Here is a 15,192-nt window from a genome sequence, read left to right on the forward strand (position 1 = left end):
TTCTTCGCTCCCAGGTGAGATACTCCAAATCAGATATTCAAAAGGCAGAAGAATACAGTTTTCCCCCCTTTTCCTGCGCCAACGCCCTCCGCCCAACCCCCGCCCCCCAAAAAACAGAGCGATCTCAGATGTTGTTTTCCGTGAAAGCTGGGAAAGAAGACAAATTCCTAAAGTCTGGAGGGGCGGCGTGAGAGGGGGCTGTTCGCAGGCTAATACATCCTCTGTGCTCTAAGAGGGGGGTCCCTCCACCCTTATTGCCCCTCCCAGTTCAAAGACTCCGGGGGGACCAACCCTGCTCTTGCACACTCGCGACTGACTGCCGGACAAGCCCCACCGCTCTGCAAGCGCAGGTCTAACTAACTTCGAGGACCCCCAGCGAAGCAGGACCCAAGACAGCCAGGACCGCTATCTCCGAGGACCGCAGCCGCCCAGCATCTCCAGGCACCATGGAGCAGTCTCAGCGCAGCTTCCCCTCCTACCTCGCCCTCTCCATCTTCAACATGCTCTGCTGCTGCTTCCCCCTCGGGCTGGTGGCCCTCATCTGCTCCCTCAGAGTAAGTTGCACTACTTTCCCCGTTGTGTCTTTTCCTGCGTCTGCAGAGACGGGAGAACCGTGGCGCATGAATTGTGCAACAATGTAAAATAATAATAATACATACATGAATAAATTGAGCACAGTGGTTGTATTTGGTCCGGATATGTTTTAATGAGCATCGACAATGCTACAGGGTGGCTTGTTCCATTCTCGCTCTTTACGTGATCGTAAAAACTGGTATAGGCTTAGGGTGAGCAGATCCTGTGACTCAAAAACCTGGACCTTTCGCAAAAATAGAGGAAGAACTACTATTGTACATCAACGAAGTGGCAAAGAATAACAGCCCTCGTCAACCTAGAAACGCAGAAGGGGCACTACGCAAAGAAATAACATGTCATTTTTAAAACCAGCATCATACTAGTTAATAAAAGTTCTTATAACAGCTACTAACTAGCCCAGCTTTGGAACACCTAAAAAAGTGTCTCTCACTGTTTTCAGTCGACCCTCTCTAAAATCCGGGACATGGGCCAAATATGCCGGGACAGATGTTGAAATCCGCGACGCCTGGTTACCCTATATTTGCTCCACTTTTTACCTATGCAAGCTGCAGCCAGAGATGGCGCAAAAACGTCTATCTTCGTGTTAGCGTCGTTGCACGCGCAGACGAGTGGCAAAGTCTGGCGGTAGGAGGCATCCACGAAACCAACCTGTGTGCGCCTTCATTTTTGCACAGTCTGCAAAAAAGATGCACAATTAATACGGGCAGTTGTTGCCCTACTCTTTCCTTGAATTAATCAACCTGGCTGACTGGTCTACCTTCTTACTGCGTAGTCATTTTTTTTAACTCGCATTATCCCTGGTCCGTCGCTTCTCTCGTCTGTTGTGGAGCATCGCCTCTGACTTGGCACAGTCTGTTCAGTATTGCAGAAGTTCCCTTCCTTGACTGGCGCGCGCTGCTCCCTCGTCTGGTGGAAACGCCCTCGTGTGGTGTTCCCTCCAGCACGGCGACCTCCCACTTCTAGTAAAACGTGAATTTTTAAAATGCAACACTTTTGAATGCATAGCTCCGTCAAAGTCGGCTCAGTGATCTGGCTTTTCTGTAAAAATAAATAAATAAATAAATAAGCGTACGAACTTTCTTTAAATTCGTTCTTCTATTGCTGGACTCCTAGGACCAACGATCTGTTTTAATTCTGGAGTCCCGTAGATAAAATAAAATTATCAAACTGCATTCACCTTTCAGGATAATTTAAATCTGTTGCGCCCTAAAAGAGACACTATCATGGGCAACAATTCTCTAAAATGCTAGGGGCAGCAGAAATAACATCACATGCCCACCCTTTGATCCAAGGACATCACATGATCCTTGACACTGAATCGTCCCACATAGTGATGTCATGTGAACTTAATCCTGATGTCATCACAATAACTGGCAATGCAGAAGTTAAGAGGCTCTTAAGCACACAGTATGTAATAAAACAGCTGCTGACATATAAATGTCCCTTTTATTTACCACCTACATTTTAAATAGGGTGCTGATATGATCGAAACATTACACGTCTCTTTTTTTAATTTCTGCTGCTAAATTGAATTGTACTAAATGAAATATTTTTGGTGATCGTTTTTTAAGAAAAATCATATACATGTTTTTATGAATTGCTAATTGAAATTCAAATTCTTTTAATTCGTGTATGTATATTCATGTGTCTTTTATGGCTATCTTTGCCGAAATAAAGATTTAAATAAATAAATAAAAAAGAAAAGATAATTTGTTTATTGTAACAGGGGAATATACAGTGCCACAAAAAAACACAAAACAGCACCAGGAAGCCAAATTATGAATACCGCAAACTGTTGCGACTGAATGGCTCCTAGCCGGTGGTGCTCGGATTTGGCACTTAATTGTCAACACCAACACTTCTGACAGTGTAACACATGGTGGCGCTGTTTGTATTATTTAGAGATGAGGACAACAACAGTTGTTTATTCATTCAGTATACTTAAGGTGGCTAATTCTGGTAACAGTTTTTAGGTCCGGGAATAGACTGAACTGTCACACTTGTCCGAGGATGATGGTTAGTGGTTGTTTTGGTTCTGCCATTGGCAGCGCTGGCATGAACAATGGGTGGTGCAATGGACTCCTGATGACGGGTCCTGGCATTTTTTTTTTTTTTTTTTTTACAAATTAAGCACTGCTCCTAGTCTATACCCCAAGCATAAAATGTGTACCATGAAGAAAAAAAATAGTAAAAAAAACAATAGCAGTTTTGTACGTTTATTATCACTCACTAAAGTAAAAAGGTAAGATTTCTATTCAAACATAATTTTCTCTGAGTTTGTAATAATGAAAATCTGCAATATCTTCTATAAAAATGTATATTTTTGATTTCATTTCCTAATTTTATTCAGCAGAGTATACTTTGAACTGTTGTGTGTGTTTGCTTTGAAGAGCTATGTGTTTAATGCCCGATATCACAGCAACTGTTTTCTTCTGTTCTTGGCATTGCTTTGCCTCCACTGAGGCCAGGGGTAACAAAGGCAGTGCCTTGGATCGTCCGGGGCAAGTCAGGGGCCACTGAGAGACTGCACATGTAAAACCTTAAACACCAGAAGATTGCTGCCTTTAGTGCTCCAGGAGGCAGACACAAGAGTGGGGCAAGGTTGATCAGGAGTGGTGGCAATGTGTTACTGGCAGGGCCTCTTGAAATATGCAGCAGTCGAGCACCAAATTATACAACAGGTTCGACTACATTATGCAGCAAGAGAAGGCAAATTACGGAGCAAAATGTGGCACTTTTCATGGTATTGCTTCATTATTTTTTTATGTTTTACATATAGTGATACTGTCTGGGCAAAGTTCATATAATTAGTGCCATTTTAACATCCATATGCAGAAATACACAACTGAAAGATGACCAGATAACCTTTACAAAAGGCATTCCACTGCAAAACAGGTCGCCACGTTTTTAGTCACTTTTGATCTGTTTGAGCTGAAAAACATTTTTTTTTTAAAGTCTTCAGATTATGCAGCAGATGATATATTATGTGGTAAATGCAGCAAACCATACCTATGGCTAAAAAAGCTGCGGCTGCAGAATCGCATAATTTCAACAGCCCTGGGTACGGGCAATGGTTAGAAGAGAAACTGAGACGTGGGAAGGGAGCGAGAGAGGCAGGAAAGGTGTGGTAATGGGTCAGGGGTGGTGGGAGGGTAGGCAGGATGTCATGTGGCTGCAATTAGAGCTGTCATGTAGTTAAAAAAAAAGGCTTGAGAGTTTTCCAAGAGAGGTTTAGGAAGGGGTAATAACTTGAGATGGGGGAGGAGGCACTGAAAAAGTTGGCCAGGTCCAAGCTTTCACAAACATCAGCACAGATATCAGCTGCCTCCATTTCCCTCTGTGTCCTTAGGTGATTTGTCAAATCACACTCTCTTGAGTTGGTCATCTTTGCAATACTCTAGTTAGAGACCTTCCAAATTCCAAAGGCCATTAGGGTAACTTCTCCGTAACCTTCAGTGCCAGAGAATCTCCCAGGATGGCCCTTCTGTGTACCACTCAAGCCCTGATACATCAGGAGGGACCTTCTCTGAAACACCAAAGCCCTGCCCTGGTGGTACTGGGAGGGGTCTTCCCTCCCTGTAGCACTTCATGAGGAACCATCCCCAGTCATAACACCCATGTAGAGAACTTCCCTGTTACACACAAGCTCGACTGCCGGCAGCTCCCTGTCTGTGAGCCGTAGGCCCTAATATCAATAGCAGGGACTCTCTCTAAAGTTCCCTGGATTGGCCCTTTCTTCAAACGTCACTCTGATGCACCATATCTATTAAAGTAAAACTGGGTGTCACAAGAAGGGATTTTTGCAACTGGGAAGCATTTGACAAATCAGACCACAACCCTCTGCTCCAAGGCTCTCAATGGTGGCCAACACCTCAAGCACGGCCACCAGAGAGGTCACATCCTCCGGAAGCAGCAAGACTAAGCTGTTAATGCACCCTTGTGCACAGCGTCAATTGAGGAGGGCTATAGGCTCCCCAGTTATCCCTCGCCTCCTCTTCAACTTATTTATAGAACCTTTAATAAACCTGCACACCTGCATACCTGCACCCATCTGCAGGTAACACAGAGTTGAGCATTAAAGGAACTTCCTCCCTAACTAATTTGTAATAAGAAAAAAGTAATTGCCTCACCAGCATCAAAGCCTAAAACTTGCCTTGCACTAAAAGACTTCAAAGACAAAGTTGGGATGATTAGTCAAGCACACCTCCCCAAAAACATTCAATTAATCAATCAAGGATCTTATAGGGCGCAGCTAATCACCCTTTAGGGTCCCATGGCGCTGAAAGCCGGGGGGGGGAGGGCGGGGACACAGTTCTGGAGTTCAGTCAAAGAGCTCGAGCAGCCACGGCCGGTAGTGGGAGTACCGGCTGGGCGGTGACATGGGAAGGGGGAGGGGCAGGGTGGGGTGTAGCAATGTATGTATTACGGACTTTAACAGGTAAGTATACATAAAAATAAATACAACGAATTTCGTTGCGCGCACTGCATCACATTTTGTGATGCAGTGCAAAGAAATTCATTATATTTATTTTTATGTTTACTTACCTGTTAAAGTCCGTAATCCATACATTACTACCCCCGACCCTGCCCCTCCCCACGTCACGGCCCGGCCGGTACTCCCACTACCGGCCGCGGCTGAGCTTGAGGCAGGGCAAAACTGGCCGTAGCAGGCATCAGGCATTTTCCCGGTGGGCCGCCATGGTTAGTGCCCGGTTCTGGGCCCCTGGGGGGCTATTTTTGTTACCAGGGGCCAGCAATATCAGCCCCCTGTAACAAAATCACCTGAAACCGGCCCTAGCAAACAGTTCAGCATTGCCCTTGACCTGGGGGCCGGCCGAGCAGTTTGCCATGGTCGGTTTTGGTTCCCTAACCGGCCCTGGCTTGAGGTCCTTCCTGAATTGAAGCAGGGAAGGTGACTGCCTAAGAGCCAGAGGTAGAGAGTTCCAGGTCTTCGCAGCGAGGTAGGGAAATAATCTTCCTCTGGCCCAGGTCTTCAATATCATTGCATATTATTCTCACCTTCCACTTCTTCGAAAATCGTTCTTATCAAAATGAAAGTGCTTAATTGGAGGTGATTTGGGATGCTGATCTCAGCATGAATATGCTATGGTAAAACAGAATTCTACCAAATCAGACTCCAGAGGCTCTCCTGCCTATCTGTATCACACCATAAATGTTGGAGCTCTGGCCAATTTAAGACTTGAATTCTGTACCACTGTGTAACACGGCCTGCATCATACCAAATCAGTGAGCTTCAGAAGGTTCAAAGTGCATCAACGAGTTTGACCTTTCTACTAAAATAAAGTAATCCTGTAACACCACATCTCTAAAGTAGGTCCGGGCGTAATTTCCCGCTGCGTTATGGTTGTTACAAAAAATTCCCGAGATTATACTATTACTCACGTTGTGTAATTATGCACTGTACATGGCAAAATTTAGAGCGAGCAAGCAGGATCAACGAGAATGACTCGAAACCTAGTGACTGCTGTTGTTGCATTCTTGTTTTTGCACTATTTTTTTATGTGAACTGTGTCTTCACATCTAAAATGGACAAATGCCCATTTTTTTTTGCACAACTATGTGTTATTTTCCCCCCCAAATTACGCAAATTTCACACACCATTACTCAAAATTCTATCCCCTTGCCCAGTTAAGGAGAAAATCATATTCATAATCTAACATATTTGTAAAGTACTCATTCACCCCAAGGGCATTTTAGCATTGAATTAGCGCTCTATGGTGCTCACTTTATCAACATCCTCAGGCTTCTGAAATGGCTGAACAGACCCTCCAGGAATTGAAACTGTGACTATGAGATAAGGCACATCAAGGTCGGCTCCTCCACTGAGGCAGAGGAGCGTTGCCCCACTGCTTTCAAGTGCGAGAAAGCCAAAACATAAAATTATGTTTGCTTTGCACATTGCGGGTGGGCAAGGCTGCTCTGTTCTTTGAGTAAGGCAGTGGAGGAGTGGTTTGCCCACTCCTGAGTGTGCAAAGACTGTTTGTCCGGAACTCTCGAGGGGCCGCCCATACCAGTCATGTGCACTCTGCCTTTCTCCATGCAACACTAGCCCCTGGCTGGGCGCCGTCCCGACCAATCACAATGCTGAAATCACAATGCTGCTTTCAGCGTTGTGATTGGCTTAAAGTAGGGAGCCTTGCTGCCTGCTTCCTGTTCCTGTTGGAGGCTGGAGAGCAGGAGCAGAAAAATATGTATTTTAATTTCCCAGCAATCCCCCGTGACACCCCCCACGAATCCCATCCCCCTGCGACCCCTCGCGCCAGCCTCCCCACCTGCGAGCAATGCCGGCCACCACTGAGGCACACATTCCGGCTGTGGATACATTAGTCCATTGAGACACAAGATTATCTTCCTTACTTGCCAATGTGTTTTAAGTATACCCTTCAAATACTTGCATAAAAAAAAATGTGAAATACACCCTGGTTGACAATTTACATTCAGCAGATAAACATCTCCTGACCACTCCCCAAAAGAGATGAAAAGAACAGCCGCACCCGAGAGATTCTCTGTGGAGACTCCCTCACCTTTGGAATCACCAGTCCAACCTCAATTTGCCACACGTAATCCCTAATGATTTTGTTCAATCCTTGATGACGTAGTTAAAATGGAGACTCAACACAAATGTATTCTAACATTGCTCTAACTCCCTCCTTTTCCTACCGTGTATATATTACTTATGTTGGTTTGTACTGTTTCTACATGCCTTTCTGTAGTCAATTTATTGTAGGGCTGTTCGAAATTTGCAATTTTTTCTTTAGCGTAATTGTGGAAAACTTCGGTAAAATGTAGCAAAAAATGTTAAATGCAAATCTATAATTTGGTGCTATATTTTAGGGCAAAAAGTGTCTTTGTGTCAATGTCTGACGTGAAAACGTACTTTGCACACAAAAAAACGGACAGAAACTCATGTTCTAGTTGTTTGATTTGTTCCTGCGCTATCATTTTGCCATGTATAATGGTGTTTTTTTTACATGACATGGCATAATGGAACACTTTCAAGAATTTCATTTAATAACGCAAGATTGTTGAAAATATGTGAATTAAGCTGGCATAATTTAAATTTCGCCTGAGCCTACTTTACTGTTCCAGTCGTTCTATATATTCAATTGTATGGTTCCCCCACCAGTCGATCACGAGCTGCCATTGAGTAGCTGACACATGGCCTGTCAGCAGGATTTAGATTATACAGTTGTCTAACTGATAAGGCAGCTCTTTAAAACACTGTGACCGTTGCTGTGAGGGCGCCAACGCTGACAAAGCAGGATGATGCAGCCTTCTCTCTTCTGCAATATTCTTTTTCTTTACTTCTTTTTTAAGTCTCGCTGGTACTGCATCTGAAGGATGCGTCCAGCTGGAGACTTATAGTCGGCGGTCTAGGGGGAATGAGGGACAAGAGGGTGTTACGAGCCTTAAACGCCGGATTTGGGTGCACGAACGTGCACGTCGGCTCCCTCCACATTTTCAGCAACATGCGTGCGCATACACGACAGACACTCGCTCGCTCACATGCGTGGGCATACACACACAGACAGACACTCACTCGCAGCCCCCCCAGTCATCGGCCTCTTTTAAACACACACACACATACACACACGCATACACACAGACTCCAAGACACATACACACAGGCACGCTCACACACATACAGAGCCTCCCGCCGCCGCACGCGCACACACACATGCCCCCCGCCCTCGCAGCTCAGCAACAAGGCGAAGCCCCACTCACCGGCTTCCTTGGTGCGGCGGCTCTCCTCTCATCGGCAGCTGCAAGGCTCCCGCAGCTCTTCCGTGGGAGGCGGGGTAGGCTCCCGCCCTCCTACTTCCGGTTTCCGGTTGTCTCGCCCGGCCTGCCTGACCTCCTGGTCGCAATCCGGCGGCGATGATCCGTGGCACTCGTTTAGTCATTCTCAGGGGCTTGAAAAGTTGAGGTAAACAGGACACATGACCTGCAGGTTACACATAGATCACAGCGCTTCACCGCAGGTAGTCCGGAGTAGCTGTCCCCTGAGAGCGGAAAAACAGCGCACCACAAAATGCAAAATGAATACAGTTAACATAAGACTGTCTACAAAAAGCAGTCCTGCGTCTTTCTTTTTCTTCGCCCTAGGATACTTGTGCGAGGATTGATTGCTGTCACCAAGGCGTGCTCAGGGCACCTCGCATGCTGGACAGGCAGCCTTCCTTTTAGGGAGTTGTTCATATATTTGGGGAGTGGCAAATGTGAGGGGAATTTGAGTTTGGAGAACTTCCCTGGAAGTCCTCTGGCCCATTTCTGTTGGCGCTAAGAGCCTTCAAGCCTGTTCTGTGCAGCAGGGATCTCTGTCGAGTGCAGTTAAAGCTGTGTGCGCTTCCTCCCATGCTGGCCAACATGGCAACGGGACAGCTGGGCCCTTCCCATGTGCAGCTGCCGGCTCTCGTCTGCCCTTCGGTTTCCCTCTCCCTACCTCCTCCTCTCTGTAATCAGGCCCCTGCCCGCCGTTCCGTTTCTAAAACTGGCGTTCATTGGCTTCGAGGGCAGGCGGGGGAGCCAATGGGCAGCCGCAGCGCTTCTCAATAGAGCCTGTACAAAGACTCCGGTGCCCACGCCCGCCCACCCTCCCCGGCTCTTACACGTCCTCCTGAGAGGGCTGGACAGACGGCGCTGTGGCTGCATTGTTTGTGCTGGCCCTGCGCTGAGCCAGGTGCTAAATACAGGCAAACAAAAGCTGCCTGCTATCAGATACCTGCTCACTTATTTTTTTTATCTGCATGTTTGAGCTGGGTCTGGAAACGCAACTTTCAACTCCTGCGCTTGAGTGCAGTCTACCCTTTCCATCCTGACTGTCGAAGCAAGGCAGAACTCGAAGGGAAGCCCTGGGTCGCCGGACGGGTACTGTTCTACTTTGTGGAGGGCAGCCTTTTGCGTTCTTCTTTATTCCCATCACTGACTTTTGTCGTTGGACTGAGAAGTCAAACTTAAATGGGACGATTGACGTCCAAACTGGAAGTTTAGGCGTAGAATCGGCCGCAAAGTTCGTTTGGATGTTCGGGAGGAACAGGTGTTTTGTTCTGGCGGTTTTCTGCTTTGTGTTCATTCGTTACTGGGTCGTTGCCTGAGACTTATCCTTTACCGAACCGGGGGCTTGTGTCAGCAGGCCATTGCCTCTTCCTTAATGATTGGTAGACTCATATGTGCTGAGATGTGGTCCCATTCCAGTTAGTCACACTGAGCCTGTACGAGTCCGTTATAATTGGGATTTCTCCAACAGACGGTGATCTGCTATGCTCTTTCGCATCGCCTTGTTTTATTTTTCCCGGCGACCCTTGGAGTTGGCAGCAGTATTTGTAATGTTGAACCGGCTTCACCTGGCTGCGGTGTCAGGAGTAGGGGAGAGTTACTGCAAGTACCATTTCTTCTGACTCTTATGGCATGGGATGCATTGAAGAAACTTTGGTCTAAAGGATGTTACATTTTCTGGCTTTTCTGTAGTGCAATGTTTTCCTTTGGCTCTGATGGTTGTCTTAGTTGGCACAGCCCCTTGGGCCGAATGACACAGTGAGTGTCAGGTCCCACCACTTGCTCGCAATCTAGTGCGCTGAAGGCTGCTTTAATGAAAACATCATGCATATTGTTAACACATTGCAGCACTTATCTCCCCCATCCTATTGACTAAATCCTTTTAAAATACTAATATAATCAACCCTTGTCCCACATCCCTCAAAGTGGCCATCAAGGTGGGCTCCTATCCTGGACCCCCTAATTTTTTCCAATTTTTACTCTGTGTGCAAGAGACGGTACCCCCAGAGTTCTGCATGCCCCTCTATTTGTACCAACTTGTGCTTCATTATTTCCAATATCTATCGACCCATCCTTTTTTAAACACATCCTTTAAACTACTTTGACTTCCAGATCACTCCTTTTGGACCCGTTGGCTAACATGCTCTTAAACTCCACCACCCTTAAGCTGGGCTGTCCGCAGAGTGCCCCCCAGACAATCCCTCACGCCCCCCACAACTCTGTCAGCCATTTCATTGTCACGCTTATGACAACCTAATCTATTCTAGATGCGCCCTGAATTGTCCATCGCCCAATCGGTGCCCAGTGGCACCAATACATCTTGGATATTGGACAGAAAATGCCCAAAGGGAAACATGCCTCGTCAATGCTTCTCCATCAAGTGGTGCAGAATCTTGACTGTCTGTGAAACCTAAATATGCGTGGACAGTCCTTGTCACCCTACCACAGCTGTTGAATCTCTAGGACTGTCCCAGTCCTACTTCCTCTGTTAATGCATCAGTGTTTCCCCATCCCATAGTCCGTATTAATTTTGATTTAAATCTAAATCCCTAGTGCAACCATTTTAAGCTTCATGGTGTACGATGAGGAGAGATGGGCCTGAGAGGCGAGAACTGGAGGACCTGGAAGGCACTCAAGTCAAAAAGCAAGGAGACCTTTAGTTCGTATGATTACTGAATATTGTGGTGTCTTCCCCCAGTCGGAGTGGCTACTGAGGGGATTTCCAGAGGAAGGAGATTTGTTTGTACAGAGACCTACACCCAGCTGCCTACACTTCTCCAGGCAAAATGACGTCACTAGGCGTAGAGGCAGAGCAGAGATATGAACCTATAATCTGCAGAGAAACACACACACACACATACATACATACACACATACATACAAACCCAAACACATAAACACACACGCACACACACATACATATATGCACATGCACGCATGCACACAAAGTCACTGAAAAAAAGGACAAATTAACACTAGGTATCAATTACATTAAACAATGTTCCATGTGTAGCGCTTAACACAAAAACGAATGAATAGCCCCTGACAACTATCCAACACTATGTAAAACACAAACAATTGAAGAAGGGTCTGAGGGAAATTTAAAGACCTGCCCAGTTCGTATCCCCCTAACTGTAATCCTAACAACAAAAGAACCGGGGGTCTATAACGGAGCTTCAAGTACTCCGAGCTGCTGCAAAAAAAATTAACACTAGGTATCAATTACATTAAACAATGTTCCATGTGTAGCGCTTAACACAAAAACGAATGAATAGCCCCTGACAACTATCCAACACTATGTAAAACACAAACAATTGAAGAAGGGTCTGAGGGAAATTTTAAGACCTGCCCAGTTCGTATCCCCCTAACTGTAATCCTAACAACAAAAGAACCGGGGGTCTATAACGGAGCTTCAAGTACTCCGAGCTGCTGCAAAACCCCTACATAAGTGAGTTAGGTGCTAATAGAGCTATATAAGTCTCTATATCAGAATGTGTGCCAGGACAAACCTGTCGAAGGACCTACTGAGATTGTTGGTAAGACCCGTACAGAGATGTGTTGGATTCCCATCAAATAGGTATGTAGATCAAGTGTTCTCATTTGGTCATCCAAAAATGGGGTGGTATGTCTCTTGATCAATGAGACCCATCCATCACCCTTACTCAATTGGGTCGCACCATCAATCGCTAAGGTACCCATGAACAAATGATAAAGATGGGATCGAGTGCAGTGCAAAAATCAAAAGATGTGTGGGTTAAAAACAAGGGGTAAAAGGATCAATAGGCGAAAAACTCTAATGTAATTTGTCCTTTCCCTCAAGCAAACAAGAACAATGCAGAGGAAGCAGTCTAAACATATAACTGCATTTACAAGGCCAACATGTTTCAGCCGGTAGGGACAAGATCCCATGGCTTTCTTCAGGGCCAGAGTTCTAAGCATTAGCTACTGCATACATAAAGTGAACGTAACAACAATCTGTAAAGGATATACATAAATAGTCCAAAATCGTGTTCCTCTGTACCAAACGGTGTCTCTTACATCTGTTAACAAGAAACAAGAAATAAATTGTAGTAAGTCTTATCAAAACAGGAAAGACGTGTGTGTGAGTTTGAACTAACAAGCAACCTCATTATTCTGATATGGCAGGCACAGCACGATATTGTACTGTTTTGACAGTCCTCCGATTGATTTTGCGACCTAATTGAGTAAGGGCGATGGATGGGTCTCATTGATCAAGAGACATACCACCCCATTTTTGGATGACCAAATGAGAACACTTGATCTACATACCTATTTGATGGGAATCCAACACATCTCTGTACGGGTCTTACCAACAATCTCAGTAGGTCCTTCGACAGGTTTGTCCTGGCACACATTCTGATATAGAGACTTATATAGCTCTATTAGCGCCTAACTCACTTATGTAGGAGTTTTGCAGCAGCTCGGAGTACTTGAAGCTCCGTTATAGACCCCCAACTATCCAACACTGCCAGCTCTTTCCTGTATACCCGACCATATTGTATAATGCTATTAAAACAAAGACTTTTTAGGTCGATCCTAAGCAGCGCATGTGCTGCTCTTCGAAGCACGCTGTATTCAGATATGGACTTGCTAAGATAAGCTTGCAGTTTTGTCCTATCGCTAAAGGTTGGTAGGTTGGGGAAGAAGTGTCTGGGGCGTCCTTTAAACAAGCATTTGCAATACAATAGGTCTCACTTTTGAGAGAGTTTAAGCTATTAGCATTGTAAATGACAATGCCTTTTATTTATGTTTTAAAAGAAAAAACATAAATAAAAGGCATTGCCATATACAATGCCAATAGCTCTAACTTTAATAATGCGATACCTATTGCATTGCAAATGCTTGACTCTTCTCGTTCTTGCCTCTCCTTTGTTTGCGTTTAACATCTTTGTTGGACAGGCCTCCCCGCACGACCGGGCCCGAGCCCGGCTCCTCAGGTGTGACACGCAACAACCACCCGTTTCCCGTCTCATAGGGGACCCCTGTCCCTGGGCATCTCCACATCATGGACCCGAATCACTACCGGCCCCCTCGCCGGGCTTGGGCGCCATCTTGGACACAGCCCCACGAGGCCGCGTGGCCTCCGATCGACCCTAACCCTGGGCCTGGCCAGGCCCCGACATCCCGGCACCACCATCCACCCAGGAGGTGAGCGGACTACTTGGCGGGTCAATGGGAGAAAGAGGTGTCGATGGCTCTCCCCCGCCAGGTGCCGATCGCCCCGGCTCCCCCGGGCACTGGCTCCACCCCCCTGCTGGGTGTCTGGACTCCCTCATCCCGGACCTCCCGACCTCCAAGTGCGAGGGTCCGGACATCAAAGGGCGCCAGACCTATAACTGGGGCAGCTCCAGAGCAGGAAGGGAGTTGTATCCTGGAGTCGAGAGACGCAGTGAAGAACTCATCCTTGACGGACTACTGGCGCTGCCGTGGTCCTGCCTTGCGAACTATCGTCCTGCCTGCTGGCGCTGCCGCAACCTTCTGAAACCTTCATCGTCGTCGGGACCTGCTTGCGTGGCCGCGGACCGTTTGTAACCACCACCTTCACCGGGACCTGCTGGCTCCGCCGCGGACCGTCGCTACCTTCAACCAACCCGGGACCTGCTGGCTCCGCCGCGGCCCGTTCATCTAGAACGCCGAGCTCGAGGATTGTGAGCTATTTCATCCACCAGATTGGTAACAAGACTGTCCCGCTACCCTTTTCCCAATCAAGAGACTAGAACCGAGGGGACCCCGGAGTCCAGACCTCCTTGTACCATTTCACCGTACTTAAAGAATCGCTTATAAAGAACGTTAAACCTTATCCTTGTGTGGTGTACATCTGTGGGGGGGAAGTTACTCGTCTGTACGATTGCTGGAGACGGCTCTCCCTGGAGACCTCTCCCCTTATTCTCGGCTGACCCTCCCGGACCGTCTAACATTGGTGGCCAGCGGCGCGATCCGAATCAACACGTAATCGTACAGAGAGTAGCTCACCCCACGACGAAACCACAATGACAACCAAAGAGAGCGGATCCACCGAGAAATTCCAGATGGAGAAATTGGAAGAGTACAGCCATCGCGAGTTGAAACAATTCTGCATTGAACTAGGTATCGCTACCACCGGTCTAAGTACCAAGGACGATTTCAAGCACGCCATTGAGTCATGGGCGGAAACCGGGGCCGTCAGACCCCCGGACCAAAATGTCGCAGCAGCAGAGAAAAACACCACGGCTCCCGATGAGCGAGGAACGGGTCTTTCGCAAAACGAAATCCAAGAACGAGAAAGAAACAGACTACATGAACTAGAAATGGCCCGGCTAAAGATGGATGGCGAACTCAAATTAGCCGAACAAAAACTGAACCTAGAACATCTACGGCTCCGAGAAGAAAGGGAAGAAAAACAGAGACAAAGAGAGCTCGAAGAGAAGAGACTGGCGTATGAACACGAGCGCAAACTAGCAGAGATAGAATTACGTAAGCAGAACAAAGAATTAGGGGTGCCCGAGCAACCGCGCACCCCAGGAGCAACAGAAAAGAAAGTACATATTCCCAAGGATGTCGTTCGAGAATATTTCCGAGATGACGACATACAGCAGTGGTTCAAGGCCTACGAGATCGCTATGACCTCCCACCGGATCGATCGAAGCGACTGGGGAGCCGGTCTATGGGGGAGGTTCGTCAATGAGGGCCGCAATGCCCTGTTACAGCTCCCAGACCATCTGATGACCTCCTATGACCACATGAAAGCTACCCTCCTCACCCGCTATGGGCTCACACCCGAAATGTACCGCCAGAGGTTCC

At 47.0% G+C, this 15,192-nt stretch overlaps 1 protein-coding gene across 1 annotated transcript in view; it reads left to right on the top strand.

Annotated features, from left to right (window-relative positions):
• The first annotated feature begins 243 nt into the window (after nt 1-243).
• Nucleotides 244-15,192, top strand: part of LOC147731711 (synapse differentiation-inducing gene protein 1-like) — a 233,393-nt gene continuing 218,444 nt past the window's right edge. Inside the window, exon 1 of the mRNA XM_086956819.1 lies at nt 244-554. Within this exon, the coding sequence (XP_086812945.1) occupies nt 447-554 (108 nt within the window). The 5' untranslated portion in view covers nt 244-446. The remainder of the gene's footprint in view (nt 555-15,192) is intronic.

This window comes from Lissotriton vulgaris, chromosome 2_1, assembly GCF_964263255.1.
Source record: "Lissotriton vulgaris chromosome 2_1, aLisVul1.2, whole genome shotgun sequence".
Lineage (NCBI taxonomy): Eukaryota > Metazoa > Chordata > Amphibia > Caudata > Salamandridae > Lissotriton > Lissotriton vulgaris.